Genomic DNA, 19,017 nt, shown 5'->3' with positions numbered 1-19,017 from the left:
AGGCCAAATAAAAACGTGAAGTGCAACTTCTGTTGTTTCTTTTGTTTTTATTTTGAATCACTGGTTTTTCCAATTTAAATAAGTCAGAAGTGGGTTTTTTGTTTAGTATGTTGTAGCAATTCTTCTAATTCTTTCTTAATTTGGATTGTTACGTGACAGTAAAATTGCACATGAACAAAATATATTATGTGCCTCATTTATAGCGCTATATGCATGTTCATTCCTTTCGTGAAGTGCGACCTTAAAGAAATGAAGTAAAGGGCACAAAAATGTTGGAAGGAAACCTCTAAATGTGAAGGCAAAGTGATAATAGAACAGTCTCCATGATGAATTATCCATATGAAACGTATCTGCTGTGGCACTAATGTACAATGTGCATCCATTAGTGAAAGAGGCGAGCTTGGATCTCTAGTAAATGATGAAGTCCTGATACGATTCCGATGCCTGTGAGTCCCATTAGATGCAGAATGGTCAGTATGCACTGAGAGTTAAAGCATCCACAAGTCATCACTTTCCACATTAGACAGTGTGGGTTTGTCCGGAAAATAAGCCCCATCCACTTAGCTCCATGAAATGTGGGAGAGGGTGTAAATCACAGGCAAGATTATGGCATTCACATTTCACCAACAAGACAGAAACTTGGAAAGGAAAAAAAAAATGCAGCAATGAAAATTACAAATGAAGTCCATTTCTCTTAATAATGCAAAACAAACAAGTCAATGTATTCTAAGAATTACTGATGAAATGAGACTGATGTTTAGTCTGCATGCACAGTAAAAGGTATCGATCATTGATTCCTCTCTTGCTGTGATGTGAGTAATGGAAAAGATGCTGACCGTGATGATTATATTCACCTCCATTGACCAGCTATAAACTTTTGCTCTCCTGCTCTTGTTACCAAGTGCCACCCAAACCTTAGACAAGGATATGTTTGGCACCTTAGGCTGTTAAAATGATACAAATGCAAACACACACACACACAAACTAAATCAGAAGCAGTCTTTGCTTGCGTGCCAGAACGCGGGTGTGAAATTGAGATTCTTGTGGCTGGGGCTGAAGTCCACTGAGCTGGAGCAGACGCAGCTGGGCAGGACAGGGGTGGGGAAGATAGCAGGGGAGCATCTTTGGTGGGTGAGGGGTAATGGAGTTGGGGGGTGAGTCACCGGCTTGTAATATGAACCTGGGACAAGGAAACCAGGGGTGTGCGCAAAGAAAAGGGAGAAGGAGGCATCCAAATCAATGGGAGGTTTCATAAAGCTCCCTCTCTTCTTCCTCGTCTCTGGAGTGACATCACAGTGGGATCAGTGCCATCTCCCAGCCTCTGGCGGAGGCTCAGTTCATTCATAAAGCCTGGACTGCTGCCTCCACTCAGAATGACGCAATGATACAAGCAGAGCAGGCAACCAGACCCAACAAATAAGGGACAATATGCTTTCTATCACGCGAATGAGCTATAAATAGCCCTACGAAGTTAACGAATGGGTGTGTGTTGGTGTGAGGAAAAGAGGGTGGACTGTGACAGATGTGAGAAGAACATCGTAAAAGATGGTCAAAATAAAATACTTAAAATACTTAGTCAATTAGTAATGTATTCATATGAGCAAGAAAGCATGTGGCCATTCGTGTTTGCCACTCCGTGCCCTTCAGCAACCTCAAGGAATAGTTTTTATAAATATACGAAAGTGTCCATTTCCTGTGGCAAAGCTGCAACTTCCTGTGGGAAGTTGTGGGTTCAGGTAGGGGTCATTTCATAGACAGCAATAAGGCCTTCCTACTAGATATCTTTACATACAAAAAAGCCAGTATCATCAGCATCACAACAAGGTGCAGTAGAAAGGAAAAAAAAAAAGACAGGAGGTGTTGGTAACCAGCCAAGAGCCAGTTAAAGGCAGACCAGTCTTCCCACATCAGACAAGAGCTGACAGTGGCAGCTGAGAGGGCCTTTGATGGAGATCTGTATCTGGACCCCTCCTCGGGGAACGTAAGGTCATAAACCCAACCAGTATGAAGGGGGTCCATTCAGTACCACAGGGTGATAAAGTGGCTACTGAGTGCGGCAGTGGAGCGAGAGGAGGAGGGTAGGGTGGCAGCCTGGTTTTAAGAGGACTGCTTGTTCAATCAGACATGCTGTTTAGATTTCCATCTCAATGCCAAAGAGCCAGGAATAGAAATGTAGAAATGTAGGCAAGGCGGCGAAGTTAGACCAGTTCTAGACCCAAGAAAGCAGGACAATGTTGGTCTATAGAGATCCGACGCCAAACCAGGAAAATCCCACCATCACAGGCTGCAGTGCTGAAACACTAGTTTTATTCTAAGAGCTTAACCACTGTCTTCTGGCTGCCCTCCTGAAACACGAGCCTGCGGTGGTGTAAGGCAGCTGTATGGGACAAGACCACTAGTGCTGACATCTGTCGTTGGCCATGAAAGTAGAGTTTCCCAGGACCATCACTACCACAGACACACTGGCTACCGAAGCAGACAATAAGTCAGACTAATACCCCATAGCTGCCTCTCTGTCTTTCTTCCTTCCACTCCCTCCATCTCTGAAATCATATTAGCTTATGATGTGAAAGTGCATTAACTCTCCTGTTTATGCCTAGTCTCAGTGCTTGATATGGGATTGTGTTTGAAATGATCCACACCATCAAGCTAAATATATTTTTTGTTAAAGCCTTGATCGAAAATTGTGGTTTACCAGAAGAATGAGAGAAACAAATATAGGCACCTTTCAACAGGATTGCTTGGCCAATATTTAACTGCTCTAAAGTATAGTTGCTCTGTGATCTTAAGCAATGTGGAAAAAGTCAGGCATTCAGGTATGCTGAAAATATCTAAGATTGAGCAACAGCAGTGTGCCAAAAAAAAAGATTGTACAACTCTAAGGGCGGAGGACGGACATACCGGTAATAGGTGGTAGTAACTGTACATATAGCTGTATCCAGGCAAGCTGCCCCCACTCCGACACCCCCCACCACCACCACCACCACTTCCATCCCTGTTATAAACACACATGAGATGCTCTGGAGGAACTGTTTAGGCATTAAACCAAACACACGACATATCTGACAAACAGTTTACTCTCTGTGCTGCATTTATTCCACAAAACATGGTGCCTGCCACATTTTTAGTCCAAACTGATACATTCCACAACTAGGTTCCTGATTCAAACGTCAATTATTCCAGAAAAATAAAAAATAAAAAATAGAGCCCCACACCCTCACACACATATGCGCTGATGCCTCACATTGATTCCATGGGGCAACATGTATGTATGCAAGTCTAGCAAGCGCTGGGTCTAATTATACATCATACATGCACAAGAAATTATTACTTGTTTGAAGGCAAGCTGTGTTCCACAGATGGATACTTGATAAATAAATTCCCACTAGACCGCAGTGTTTTCATGTTGCATGCTTCACATTCCACCTCTGTTTTACAATCGCTAATGTGCTTCTCACAGCTTTCTTGTTTTCCTCTAATGTGACCAAAAATGACTTGTGGTCTTGGTGGCGAAATGGTTTCAGCTTTAGATGATGAACTCCTTTTCTATTTTAAGCTCAGTGTCGCCTCCACGGCTAATAGGAGTATAAGAAAAAAGAAAAATCAAACATCTTTCCACATGTCTTATCCTGCATCTCTTTACGATATGCATATCTTTCATGATGGTGTAAAAACATTGCAGGTTTGGCTGAATTTGCTGATTAAATGATGTAAACCCTGATTGGAGAAGTAAAAAGTAACAAGTCAGTGTTTGGCAGGAAGAGATCGAAGTGATTTCTAAAGCATGAGGATAACATTGCAGTCATGCAAACTTACACTCAAATCCTCTAGTTTATCTTCCTCTTCTGCTCTATTTCTCTCTTAAACACACACACACACATACAAAAAAAAAGAAAATGAAAAAAAGGTAAGCACGCACACATTGGCTGTGACTCATTTCATCAAAGAATGACTGGACTTCAGGGGATAGCATGCCGCTTCATCAGACAATGTGACTGGTCATGATGACAGCAATGACCAAATCTCGTAAAATTCCACTGTATGACTCATAAATTGCTCAGTAGTACTTTGTAACGATTGCACAAAACATATGCATATCTTCAGGCAGTACATAGTGTCTCTAATGAGGGTTCCTCAGAAGAAAATTATACAATGGAAACTTATTGTAATGGAATTTGTTGTTGTAAAGCTCTTAGTCACAAAACTCGCTGGATTAAAACAACATTTATATTTTTTTTGGATTAGCGTGGCCTTTTTTACTTTTGCAACTCGAACACCAAGTACCTTGATTAAAATCCAACTGATTTGAATGATAAAATGGGACTCCACTCATCAAGAGTAGCACATAATCTCACCTAATGGCACACAAAACATTCGTTTGGGGAAGCAAGTTAATCAATAAAACCCAGACGCTGTAGGTCCAACAGAGATAAAAATCTGTGGCCATGCTCCATTTCTTCACCTGATTGCAAAAACAGCGTGCAATGTATGCTAACTCCAAAAACAGGTGGTGCGCTACAAAAGACGGAAAAAAGGGAAGAAAATCTGGAGCACACCCTGAACAAAGTGAGTTAAGTAAGTAACACGGCCTTGTTGCGGACATGAACATCGATGTTGAAACAAACCTTTAAAAAAAAGGTGAGCGGACTCGTTTTCATATCAGGCAAGTTTCTCCACTAACCCAGCTTCCACTTCAGTACAGGAAACATTTCTCAAATGTGTTACATTATGCAAGAATAGCAACAGAGCATGAGAGGCAAAAAGAAAAGAAAAAATAGAAACCACTCAGGACAATTTTGAGATGTGTGGGCAGTAGTGGGACCATGTCAAGCCGCTCAGAAAGGTAATGTAGAGAAGCCAAAGGCATGTGGTGGCAGAAACTAGTGAGCCAGTCAAACGGATACCCTTTTGGACGGCCGGTGGCGTGCGGTGCAGCAGGCGTCTGCTCCCGTGACTCAGGGATTACAAACTGACTGGGGATGGGACGAAGTGCACTCACCAGGAACTCACCATATACCACATCAAGCAGGCGTGAGAAAACCCATGTGGCCAACAGAAAGACTGGGAAACAGAGGGAGAAAGGGAAAGGAGGGGGAGGAACACTTGAGGAGGGATTGAGTGAGTGGGTGGGTAAATGAGCTGTCTGTTACAACAAAAAAAGAAAAAAGAGGCTTGTTAGCAGCCAAGAAATATAGTTTTCCTTTGTTTTGGTTGTTGGCTTTTTGTGGAACGCGAGTAAAATGAGAACCTGTAGAGGAACAGTTTCTAGGAAAAGAAAACTACATTTAATCATATTATTTAAGACTATTTACAGCCATCGTGTTGACCAAACTTTATTAGTGCCTCAACCCCGTCCAAGTCCTCCCTCACCATATGTTTATTATTTAGCAGACTGCCATATCGGTTGCTAACACCCTTAACTTTATGACTAAGCTTTATAAGCAAAGATTAAGGTGTGTAGTCACCAGGGAAGTGGTGATAAAGGATCCACACAGTGTGATTTTATGTTCATATGGGCAATAGAGCTGAGATGAATGAACCGCAATGAATGAGATGGATTTCTAGAGGCATAACTGCGTAACGCGGGAAAAACAGGAAGACAGGATCATTGTGGAAACTGACAGACCTCCACTTCATTGGACTAGTCTGTTGACAAGTCTAACCCACACAGTGAGGCCTATTGAAGAAGCTGCCCTGTAGGTCCAGACACGACCAAGTCAAAGACTATCTAACACCATATGAATGATGTCACTAACTGAACTGGATCGTCCAATCAAGGTTTGATCTCGCAAAGCAAATCGTGCTCAGTTTGGCACAGCAGACATCAGGTGAAAAACTGACCTGTTTGCTCTGTTTGACCACAGTCATGGACAGACCACATCAAGAGAAGCCTGGATCACCCAAACAGTGTTTGCACAGCTGCCAGCTAGCCATGCATACTCAAATATTGGCACAGATATTAAACTGTGCTACTGAAGTAGTGCTGACACAAGTACACCATAGCTAAAACCTGAAGCTTATGTAACTCTTTCTTTAGGCGTAAACTACCCCTCCTTAACAAAGAACTAAGTCTCAAGTTCTTCTGAGAGTCGTTCGCGTAGCGTAGCCTGTACTTGCTTGCACTGCATGAGGCAGGCGTGGAGCTAGATGCCATATAAGGCCTCTCTTTTGAGGCGTCAGAACAAACTGCAGTGTTTTGATCAGATAAATCTGAGCCTCACGTCAAGATGCTTCCACGCTTCCATGCGTGCCCCCCAGCAGGGCATGCTCACAAACATTCCTGTCAGTCACTGAACCCCGTCTTTCAGGCCTGATGAAACAGAGGAGTAAAGTGAAAGAACTCAGTCAAGTCTAACAGAGACTTGTGCTGTAAATGATTGACACGCCTTGTCTGTTGAGTATCAAATCCCCAACTTTGTGAAACTTTGCTTGACTGAACTGTAACCCGTCCCTGTAAACTAATGTTTTCAGGTATCTACGAAACCCATTTCTGTATAACTGAGTTCTGTTATGGCTACATGATGCTTCGCTGACAAAACTACCCAGCTCTGGGTTACCAGGACACAAGCATGTTGTGCCAGGAATTACCTACTGTAACGCAGAACAGGCGAATAACAGCTTGGCGGAACATTAGAAGCTCTGTTTGGTTGCACCTCTGACCCTGGCGGTGTGTGAGCACTTTGAAAAGAATTACCTCAGCTGGAGAGTGAGGACAGGCTCTGAGTAAGCTGACACGGGCTGCACTTCTGTCCCAGAAGAAAACAAACAATATAGTAAGGTGGGCTGGAAGCTATTTAAGCCTTTCAGTGGTCTGTGCATGACTGTGATGTACAGTAGACTATGTGGATGCAGGTGTTTCAGAGGGGGGGGGAAATGACAGCTGTGCTTCCCACGGTGCTGTGAAAAGCTGAGCAGCCGTGTCCACTGCAAGAGCAAGAGTTGCCCAGCAAGTCCCACAAGACGACATATGCATTTTGGCTTTGAGAGGGAAACTTATCTGAGTAAGTAGTAATTTTCAGTGCTTCACATGTCTGCTGTTATGTCTTATTAGGATTAGAAACAGCCTTGAACATTTGTCTTATAAAAAACAGTAATTCAATAAATACAACAGTGTGTGTGTGAGTGTAGAAGAGAGTTAGGGAAGAGTTTTGCATGGGGTTGTGAACTGCTCCTTGGCCGTATGTGAACCCATGTGAGAGTATGTAGGACCAAACATTGCAAAATGGTTTTGCAAGACAGTGCTATGCTCTGGCAACGTTACAGTTGCTGTCAGCACTTTTTTGTAAGATGTTCTTTTTAAGTATAAAGCTATGCTCTGCATGTATTGACAGCGGGGCGATTGCGGCTAATGTGGTGAGTCACAGCCCTTTACTGGGTCAACATTAGCAATTAGTATCAGATTTCCATGATGCATCAATGCCATGTTGCTGTGCCACGAGCAGGCCCAAAGCCACCTGAGCTACAAAAGCACAGGGGATTAGTTCATGTAAAAAGCTGCAGAATGCAAATCATCCAAACTTGGCTCCACATAAGAGAAACCTTTTGGGTAAAAATGAGAAGTGAAAGCATGCAAAAGTTTAAATGCCACACACAAAAACAGCTCACAGTTGCAACCTTTCTTTGTCACTGCCCCGTTGCTACCCCTGGAGCAAGCCAAGTGTTCCAGGCAGCGGAGCTGGAGAGGCAAGCCTCAGCAGTGCAGATTCATCACCTCAGCCTGCCTCTCCTTCCCTCTGGAAAGTCAGTTTCAGCCACTGAGGAGGAGGAGGAGGAGAAGGAGGAGAAAAGAAGGAGGAGGAGGTAAAGAATGAAAAAAAGACAGTGGATTTTGGAGAGGGGAGTTATTAAGGAAACTGTTTCCCGTCTCCCATGCAGCCGGGCACCAAGCACCCAGCATGACATGAGGGGGGGGGGGGGGGTTGTTAAGATCTGTGTGACAGATCGCATAAGGAATCACAGAGGGTACAAGAAACTTTCAAAGCATACATGAATACATCCATCAAAACATAAGAAAGGGACAAAATATACCACAAAAAAAGGAAAAACTGACAATAAAAAATGCAATCCTCCTGACAATATCCAGTCATGAGAACATTCTTAACGCCATGTGATCATGTCATTTACCCATAAAGGCTTTCAGCAAAAGTGTAAGGTTGTTGTTTTTTTTTACTCACACTGACACATTCACTTTACATATCTATAACTTGACACACAGTTGTGTGCATTTTCCCCTAACGAGAAGACATGCAGTACACAGAGTGTTGCATGACAGTAGCCTCAGGCGTGTCTGCGTGCTGTTCAATATTGAGCAATGAGCGCGGCTCGGGACGTCTAGTCCCTCTGCGAGAGCATCTACTTAAGGCTGATTTATGGTCCCGCGTTACACCAACGCAGAGCGGTGCCCGTCGCCGCGTAACCTACGCCGTAGGCTCTGCGTCGATGTAACGCAGAACCATAATTCAGGCTTTACGCAGGATTAACACTCCGGTGAGCGCCGGTCCCAACCGGGCTGCCATTAGCCGACATTTAGGAGGGATGTTAGTCTCGTGCTGACTGTCAAGCTCACACACATAAGAGTTGGATTACTCACCGTCCATCTTTTCAGCCTTTATGATGGTTAACGTCGGTTTCATATCGACAGCTGCCGTCATGATCATTAGACCAGTTGTGACTGACTGACCGGCGCCGAGTCGCTCTTTTTTATTCTAACAGCTCCGAAAACTCAACACCGGCAAAAAAAAAAAAGGGGGAAAAAAATCTTCTCCTCCTTAGGCTCCCTTTCTGGACTCTATCGGCTTTTATGTAGCCTATAGATATACATATATATATATATTCTCCTTCACACTAACTCTTCCTCTCTAACTTGTTTCTCGTTCCCTCTTTTCTCCAGTGCGCACACACGCTCCCTCTTTTCCTCGTTCTTTCTCACTCACTCACACTGTTTCTGGCTCACACACTCCCTCCTCTCTGTCTGTGATGGGCGTAGCGCTGCGTGGAGCCGTGGGTGTGGGGGGCGGCGTCTCAGCTCACTAGCCGGTTGATTCACAATACAATTACAACAGCCCCCCCCACCCGTCCTAACCCCACCCCAGACACACACACACACACACACACACACACACACACACACACACACACACACACGCACCTTCTCCCCCGTATTTCTAAACAACCCTACTCGTGCCAAGACCTCCCTACGTCATCAATTCACTCCTTCACCGTTTTTTTTTTTTTTTTTTTTTCAGATTTCTGAAAAACACCTGAACACATGTGCGCACTTCCACGGAGATGTGCTGTCATGAAAACACGGCGGGAAAACGTTGACTCCATTGCTCCAAGGTGTGATCTAAATTTCAAGTTTCAAGTTTCAAGTTTCGTTTATTCATACATTAAAATAAACGTATACAATTGAGACCAATCTACGGAAGAGTATTAGGGCCATGCAGAAGAACAAATATTTGAGAGGGGAAGATTTCTTTTTATTGTGCACTTCGAGAAAAAAGTCGAAATGTCGAGAAAAAAGTCGAAATGTCGAGAATAATGTTGAAGTACAATTTCGTGAATAAAGTCGAAATTTCGCCTTTTTTCGCAACATTTCAACTTTATTCACGAAATTTCGACTTTATTCTTGAAATTGTATTTCAACATTGATCCCGGCATTTCGACTTTTTTCTCGACATTTCAACTTTATTCACAAAATTTTTACTTTTCTCAACATTTCGACTTTTTTCTCGAAATTGTACTTCAACATTAATCTCGACATTTCGACTTTTTTCTCGGCATTTCGACTTTTTTCTCAACATTTCAACTTTATTCACAACATTTTGACTTTTTCTCAACATTTCAACTTTTTTCTCGAAATTGTACTTCAACATTAATCTCGACATTTCAACTTTTTTCTCAAAGTGCATAATGAAAAAAAAATCTTCCTCCTCTAAAATATTATTTTTATTTTTCTCCTGCCTGGCCCTAATACTCTTCCGTACCAATCAGACATCTATGATGGTCCTTTGGCATGTATGAATGGGTCCCCCAAAGTAAGCTATTGAAAGCTTTTGGGGCGGGGCCCATAGTTTATGAAGGAAAAATGAAATTTACAGTGCAATGTGGTACCATTGGGAATATGAAAACAATAGACATTACAATACAGACAATCAAACATATAAATACATACAATCATTCATACAGTCACCCCAATATCTCCGTCATGTAGCAAGGGTATTTCATAAATAGGTAGACAGTAAATTTACTTTTAGATTTCTTTTAAAAATGGAGAGAGAACACAGCATCTTCAGATCGTCATCAAGTCTGTTCAACATCCACAACAAATCAACATCACTGCACACAGTAGCCTACTTTTATGAATTTTATGGATCTGTTTATACACAGAGGAGAAAAAACCCAGAACAAATAGAAACTACAATATTGTTTTAGTCTGACGTTTTTTGAGCCTGAACAGTATTATCTTGACAGCACCTCAGACAGAAAGCAAGTTTATTGAGAGACATTATTAGATTTGCCCCAAAAACATTTGGTTTTCCTCAAATGAAAGTCCGGACATCTTATATTCTGCAGGTCCAGGCTTCCTCCTAACTTGTAACTCACCCTCATAAACACTTCAGAGTATTTCCTGTTCACCTTGTGCTGATCAATAAAATCTGCCATGTCTATTTTCTTTCCCCTGCTCCATCCATTAAAAGTGCTGAATTGCAATGTTGCAAAATGATGATTAAATTGTGCATTAGTCTCATTCTTACATTAAAATCAGCCTAATTGACTCTCCATCATTCTAGTCCCAAAGAGGCACACTGCCTTCTCTAATACCTTTTAATTTAATGCAGATTTCTGATCAGCAGTAAGAAGGACCAATGACCATGCTTTGTTGGAAAGTGAATGAGAAAAAAAATGTTCTGCAACTCAAACAGGCCAAAGATAGAATTTGGGCAACCAGAACAAAATAAGAGTCCAGTCTGCATAAAGCATTAGAAAACCTCTCCCATAGCAACAGATACCAACACTACCACTTTCAACAAATGCAAGAACATTGAAAGGGTTGTGTTGACCTAGGTTATCACAAATACCAGCTCCCTTTGTGTAAGTTGTGTTTCTTGAAGCGAGCAACCTTGTTTTGATCATATATGCAGCCTCATCATGGCTGACGCGATGCGTATCAATATACCACATGCATGTATGTCTAAATGGGATGATCTGGAAGGAGGCTGGGGAGCCAGAAGTATTGATCACACATGGATTTCTAAACCAACAGTACTTCACCGGCTCCATTAGCAGCCCCGGATCGGGTTTCATTGGCATCACAGCAGCTTCAGCTGGGAGGGGTACGAGTCGGTTCTGCGGTGAGAAGAGCCGTCTCATCGGGGGCAAAGTGGAGGGGGAGATGGAGAAGCGGGGGGGGCAGTACCTCTCAATTTATCTCAGCCAGTCGGCCCATCAGCCTCCCACCGTCTATGACTGACCCTCTTTGTTTTCTGTTAATTAACTCCCTCATATCTGTTCTTAAAAGGACTGCCTGGGTTCTTCAGCGCCTCGGGGCAGCCATTTAGGGTTTAATGGCATTGCTGACTAATATCAGGCATCACAGTGGCACATATCTCATGGGGTTTTCTTCTGTGTTTGGTTTTTCAGATCAGCTCAGAAAGCAGTAGAAAAAAATGACCAGTTTCACTCCTTTTTTTTGATTTCCTTGACAAAAAAAGTGATTAGAATCGCTTCTTTAACCTCCTGTCATAATTTGAATTCTGACTCGTCCATATCTCACAGCAGCAACAGTCTCCTGTACAATGACCCTGTGGATAAACACATTTTTATGAACAGCACATTGACACGGGGAAAGAATGTGCATAAAAATAACACTTCACTACCAAAACAATCATTTTATCTTCAGCTGTGGGAAGTGCTTGTAGTCTTTGCACCATATGAATAAAAAGAATAAACAGCTATTGTTGAAGCATTTGTGTCGCTTCCTCTGTGGGCAGAGCAATTGTTAATTGTCTTAAAGTGACAAAACAGCCTTCTGATAATTGTGCTCGTACACTTGTCCTAGATCAAAGACGTTTTGGGTTTCCCTGTCTGTTTTCTTCACCTGGCATATGTTGTTTCCATGGTTTTGACAGTTAGCAGGCTTCACTTATTTGTGTTGCAGTATAGCACGCCCAGCTAAAGCAGCTTTCTCTCTCGCTGGCACATCTGCGAGGCCTGCCTGTCTATAATCCTTAGATGTAACCGTTGCACCTGCTACTTTTCACTGAGCCAACTGAAAGGTTATTCGATTTAGAGCAATCCGTACAGCTGTCAAGCAATATTTCTGTGTGATCTTGGCACCATCTTACTGGGCTGCAGGAGTTTGGGCTGCCTGAAGCCTCCGGAGTGTGTGTTTTCTTTCACACGTCTATCTAACTATATCATGCAAATCGTTGAGATGGAAGCGACATGTAATGCCGCTCAAAGGAAAAATAGAGTGTGGCGTGATGGCTTTGGTATGCTGGGTGAATAGACAGCATTTAGCATGTCATCAATCAGTCACTCATTTGTGGTGGAGGGCGAACACGCGTGCATGCACACACACACACACGCACACACACGCACGAACAGAAAGAGAGCAGACAGTCAAACAGTAAAACAGTAGGTCCTTGTGGCTGCTGTCTCGCAGCCCAGTCCCAGCCCTATCTGAGGTGGAGGCTGTCTGAAGGTGCCACGGGCTGAATGCACTCCTGCTGAGATCAGACGTTTAGTTGGGACAAGATCCCTGTATGTGTGTGAGTGCATGTGTGTGTGTGTGTGTGTGTGTGTGTGTGTGTGTGTGTGTGCATGTGTGTGTGTGTGTGTGCGTGTGCGTGTGTGTGTGCTCATGCGAGGCTACTATGTTCAAAGCCTCACATTCCTAAGTGCCTTCTGAGAGCGTGCACTTTTGTTAGTGTATATGTGTATGCACGGCCTACTAAATTGTGTGCACGTAAGTGCACTGGAAAAGTAGCAGGGCCTCCCTGAACAAAGGCTCAGCTCTTTTCTGAACAATTAGCTTCGCTAAAAAGGACATCTCTTCCTCCATTAGCGGCACCACGTGCCCCCCATCACTCCATTGTGGAGATAATTCAATTATCCCCACCCCCCTCCGAGGCTCTTTGCCTCCCAGACCTCCCTCCCTTGGAAGTGTCCTCCCTCCTCGCTGTTAGCAGCATGCTACCAGAAGAGGTTCTGCTACCTTGCAGCCAAATGGACAATGCATCAGCTAATTGTTTTTAATTTGTTTCTCACAAATTGCATAAAGGCTGCAGCAGAATCAAGGCAGTCTTTTTTTCCTCATTTCCTCTGTCTAACTGCTCTTTATATCAAGTGCTTACTAAAACACTTCGACATGATGAACTTGATTCAGCTACGAACCAAATAATGACACCCAAAGAGGTACCCATGCTTATCATTACTACAGCTCACTCATAGTAACTAATTGTTAGTTAGTTCCCAATATAAACATTAGAACGAAAGGGAGGTGTCTCTTAGGGTTCACGAAACACCACATTTCCTGATGAGTTGGTTGCATGTTGCATCACCAGAACAGCGTGTTCTCCTTCTGAAGTCTGTAATTAGTCACTGCACAATCAAGAGGAACTAACCACATGCAACACTTTGTAGAAATAAAGTTTGTAGTACTCTGGGAAGAGGAAGTTTAAAACATTGGGTATTAGGCTGACGCTTGCCCCTGTGACGGTTGGTACGAACTCCGGCACCCTTGTGACTCCGAAATGGATGAAGCGGGCATATAATAGGCAATAGATGGATGGATGGATTGACGGATGGATGATGTTGTAAAGTGCAGCTTTCAAAAAGTCTTACATCTTTTAAATGCAAATAGGAGAGTGAGGGGTAATTTTTGAAGAATAGGCAAATGCATAGCTGCTTCTGATGGTAAAATGTATGTCTTATGATGGAGTAATTACTGAAAGAGACACTTAAATAAAAGGCTAGTCAAAAGAAAAGAGGCTGGGTTTTTTAGACCGAATGCTAAGGCAAAATGAATTGCTGGTTAACACTACCACCTTTCTGAGTTTTAATGGTGCAAGCCTTCCTCATATAAACTCCAAATATGCATGGAATTGTAGTCAAAGACGACGTCTTTCCTCTGTGTACTGACTACCACCCCTTGTCTCAGCGTTATCATCCCTCCGTTTAGTTCAAACATATGACCAGAGCAGTTGTATCCCATTCCTCCGTAGTTGTCTGTTGCTTTTCCGTGTTTCTGCTCTTGTTTTGTTATATTGTTAGGAGGGGAAGTGTGCGCCGGCCTGATTAGCATCACTGTTTCCTCCTTTCCCATAACCCTCCAGACCCCAGCAGGCTGCCTGTTTACTTTTAGAAATAAAAAATGGGCCTGCACCCGTGAGGACGTGCCCCTCATCAGAGGCGAACCCACACCCCCGCGACTCATGACTCCACATCTCAGATCCTCCTCCCTTCAGTCCTCTCCTCCCACTATCCCCAGTCCCGGTCCTGTGACTTTCCTTATCCGTCCCCTCTCCTCCAACTGTATTCCACCCACTCTGTTTTGCTCTCTGCCCCTCCTCTTCTAAGTGTCCAGCTGTCAAATCACATCAAATAAAACACGGGCCAATGGTCCCTGAGTGCCAGATCACAGCTGTGGCTGCATGTACTAAATGGGAGCGCATGTATAAATGTACAGTGAACTCATGAGCGCCTGGGAATGGATGTGCGTGTGTGTGTGTGTGTGTGTGTGTGTGCTGCTTTAGTGAATGGAAGGATGCTGTAATACAATACACACCAGAGTGCAGGGTGTGAATTTAATGAATGAATACGTAGAATGTGCGTTTCTCCAGGATGTTGGAGGAGTGTGCACAGATGTGTGTGCAGCCTGCGCCTGGATTTCAATGACACTTCACCAAAGTGCACACTCGCCCCGCCTTTTTCCCATGCACACACGTACGGTGGATTTGCACTATGGGAGTTGAACATCAGCTCCTCGTGGTGTTAGTGTTGGATAGTGAAGAGCAAAGGCGGGTTTGTGTAAACATCACCATGGCATGGCTGCCGTCAGGAAGCAGAGTGTGTGACATTGGGCTCGCAGCCAAACATGCAATGGCTCTTTAACGTCCAGCGTCCCCGCCTCACATCTGCTCTGTACTCAGTCTTTCTCACATGGACACATTCAGTTTAAAACAGCCAATCCATTCACGATGTTGTAAGTGATGTCAACTGTAAAATCCTATTGCACCCCTTGTTATAGGATAAATAAAACATGTCATCCCGTATATCCAAGGCAGGCCAAATACTCATGAAATTTTCAGTTAAAACATGGATTTTACATTTGCTGTTGAAGGATGACTACCCTTCGGTGTACATGTGTGAGACTGATACTTTTAACCACACCTATGTGATAATAGTAATCTTATCTTTAATGTTAAAAAGACCAAGCAGATAATATTTGACCCTGTGGGGGTAAGATCCCACGACCTGGTTATCGCCACTGAGAATGTTGTAGAGCAGATGAGCACTTTCAAGTACATGGTGGTCCAGCTGGACGGTCATTCGGAATGGAGAGCCCCTTGCAGACTATCTGTGTGGCAAGTTAGCTCAAAGTGAGACTGTGAGCCCTGATGTCATGGCTGTATTTTTCTCTGTTGTGCAAGAAACCATAATTGGATACAAGCAGCATGGTTTGGCACTCTCACAGTGCAGCAAAATCAAAAAAAAATGTAGAAGATGGTAGAAATAGCTGAGAAGGTGATGGACACAAAGGACTACCCTTCTCTTTGGACCATCGGGGAAGGATCCGTGGTCATGGTGGTACACACAGTCCATGTCCAGTTTGTAATTTAAGGGGGTTTTTGGCTTGTGGTTTCAAGGATTGCTACCTCATTTTACGATGATTATCATTATTTTCTATATACTCATTCCTCTTTTAACTTAAGGGCACACACACTATTTCTTATAGGTTATTTTGTATAGTGCAGTTGTAGTTTGTTGTTGCGGATATTCTTGGTACATTGTCTATTTACCATGTTTGTGTCTGGTTGTCGTCTCAGGCATGTGTTTAAATTGTTTGTAGCTGAATAAACCAGTGAATTAAGCACTTTATTGTCCCTCTTCCTATAGTGGGACAGTAAAATAGATCTTATCTTGTAACAGTAAAGGAATTTGAAATGGCTGAATCCTGTTTTGGTTCTGTTTTAAGAAAAAATACAGTTAATTATATTGTGAAATGTTGGATTTCATGAATATTCTTGAAGAGGCACCATTATATTTTATTAAACCATTAGTTTATTTGATTAATTAGAGGGATTTAGGGTTTTTGTGCAGTTGAAATCTCAAACTGTAAAATTACTCACAAAAGCTTGACATCCCTTTTGCATACAATCTAAATGTGCACAACTGAACCAAGAGTACTAAGAAACTGCAGGAGGGTGTTTTAAGAAGACGCTGCATATTCATTTAGAGAAATGACTCAAAGCAACGGCTTAACGTGCAGAAACTGTGTCAGAGGTGATTTAGGTGCCTTTGAGGTTAGCAACAAGTCATAAAAGCGTACGCTCAAAGCACAGAAACCTCAGGAAATCTAAATGACACCGCTGTCAAGAGCTAGATGACTCCAACAACATCTCCAGGTGTCTGAAATGTTCTCCGTCTCGTGTGTCTGCCAGGATTTAAGAGACAGACAAGAGAAAAAAAGGTCAGTGCTCGGTCATTTTTTTCCACCCGGCTATGTTTATGTCAACAGTTTAGCACTGGGAGGACTGAAGAGAGCGCTCCAGAGGAGTGTGTCTCTGGCAACAAACATCAGCAAATCCCATCAAATTCTGACTCCCTCTCATGCAGTAACAAACATGCGCTTGCGACCGCACGCACATGCTCACTCAGGCCCCCACCAGCTCTCCAGAGACCAAACCAGAGGCTTGGGAAAAAGATAGCCGCCCTTTGGCCTGCCGTCTTGCCCCTGCATCAAGCTCAGGGAGGTGACGGAAGAAAGTTTGTACCCCCCCCTCCCTCCTCCCATGGCGTGCGTCCCAGTTCACCAACATCAATCACCTTTGAGGAACAGAAAAATGCTCGAGTCAAGCACAGGCAATTTCACTGGAAGGAATGTTCCAGTTTAAAATAAAACTAATTTGAAAAACAATGAAAGAAAATGCAGGACATGTGGTTGTCCCCAGCAGTGAAGTGGGAGGGAGCAAGAAAAAATAGAGGGATGGAGGGGGGAGAGGTATCTGGTAAAGGCATTGCCCTCGGGGTCAGCATCACCAACATCCCCAGTGCAGCAGATCAAGAACAGCAGGCCAAGCTGAGATTATGCGTGTGTGTGTGTGTGTGTGTGCGTGCGTGTGTGTGTGTGTGTGTGTGTCTTTGTGTGCAAGTCTGAGTGAATTACTTGTATTGTAGGGACATAAATCTGTTTACCAAGTTCCACCTCTATTACAGAGACAAGCCTGTAAATCACTACCTTTTAGTCTGAAGACCTAGTTTAAGGTTTGTGTGAGGGCCTAGCGGTGCTAATAGTGTAGCTGTAGTTGGAAGAAACCTCGAGAAAAAAGCTGTAACTAGATGTGATGAAGTCCTCTGAAATGATGGAAACATGAGTTTTTGTGGTAATAGATGTGTGTGCTTGAGGACAGACGTTTATGACACAGTCTGATTCGCCTTTTAACACATCGTTGCTTGCTATGAGCTGTTTACTCACAGAGAACTACTGGTGATGAAAAGCTTTTTACCTGTACATTTTCAGAAAACAGTGTATGCTAGTTTCTCTGGATGGCATATATAATGTTTTGGAGAAGACTGTCTCAGCATCTCTTACCAGTGGGACAGGCGTCGCCCCCGTCGGGTACCTCCTGCAGGGGGATGTCGTGGGGGAGAAGTGGCTGTGATGGGTAGAACTGCTGCTGGGGGTGAACCACGCCTGGAAGCTGGATCTGAGGACCAACCGCCACCCCTCCACTTTGTCTCTGCAGGGAAACGGCACACAATAAGAGCCAGACACATAAAAAAAAAAATAAATTAAAAAAAAAACAGCATGGAACTGAATCACACGTTTGGCTGTCTCTATTCATCTTTACTGTGATATTAATTCTCATCATAGAAAGGCTTTAGACGATATAAATGTAAATGTTTTATCCATCTCACCTGCTTAAAGGCAGACCACTTAAGGCCCACATGAGGACTTTGTATGCTATACGTTATATACGAATAAGTTAAAGTTAAACTTGATCAACAGAATGAGCTTTATATAAATGAGAATGATATATAATATCTACTAAAACCCTAAAGTGTATTATGTGGGAGTATAATTGAACTTTTGTAATGAATGTAAGCATTAAAATCACTGTTTGTAAAAGGTATACACAGTAGTCCAATTTAACAATTTGTCTGGTGAGGCGAGTTTTATTGTTTTAATCCAATAACATTAGTGAGCAAAACATTCAGCCAAAGTTGTATCTGTTAATGAATTACATCAAATCCTTCATGAGCGCTGGAATGTTGCATCGCTGAAAACAACCGATCAAACTGTCCAGTAGCTTTGACCTCGAGGTCGACCTTGTATTTGGAAAAAACGATTTATTTTTTTTTCATTGTTTTTGCATACAGATAAGCCCATGCAGCTAAATTTGACTTGTTCTTTTTATCTCTTTTGTTTTCCTTCTCTTTTTTTAAAATCTTATTTGCTGCTTATCGCAGAAATGTTCATGCGAAATCGTGCACTAAGGGGGGAAGTCTAAAGTCAGCACTTGACAGCAGGGCCAGAAGAGATATCACTGCACTCTCTGGGTGGACGTGAGCGAGCGTAAGGAAGGAGATAGCTACTTGGCCATTTTTAGCAAATCAAAACTATCATTTGTCAGCAAGCAAAACCATTTGGCGATAGTGTTTGACCTTTTGGTTTAAAACTGGAACCCCCCAACAAAAGTGCCACTAATAAATTAACCTGCACTCTTTCATACTTAGCATGTTAAATAGTGTTTAACATTAAGTTAGTAAGCTACAACCTACTAATTCCTT

At 43.0% G+C, this 19,017-nt stretch overlaps 1 protein-coding gene across 2 annotated transcripts in view; it reads right to left on the bottom strand.

Moving 5' to 3' along the window:
- The window catches only part of ets1 (v-ets avian erythroblastosis virus E26 oncogene homolog 1), a 37,318-nt gene that overhangs the window by 13,408 nt on the left and 4,893 nt on the right, over positions 1–19,017 (bottom strand). The window contains exon 3 of one of the 2 annotated variants that reach the window (XM_061719045.1): positions 17,819–17,966. In XM_061719045.1, the coding sequence (XP_061575029.1) occupies positions 17,819–17,966 (148 nt within the window). Of the gene's footprint in view, positions 1–8,590; positions 8,962–17,818; positions 17,967–19,017 lie in introns of those variants that run through there. The other variant, XM_061719046.1, reaches the window with a different exon arrangement.

Source organism: Cololabis saira, chromosome 4, assembly GCF_033807715.1.
Source record: "Cololabis saira isolate AMF1-May2022 chromosome 4, fColSai1.1, whole genome shotgun sequence".
Taxonomy (NCBI): domain Eukaryota; kingdom Metazoa; phylum Chordata; class Actinopteri; order Beloniformes; family Belonidae; genus Cololabis; species Cololabis saira.
This window is presented reverse-complemented; position numbering and strand designations above follow the sequence as displayed.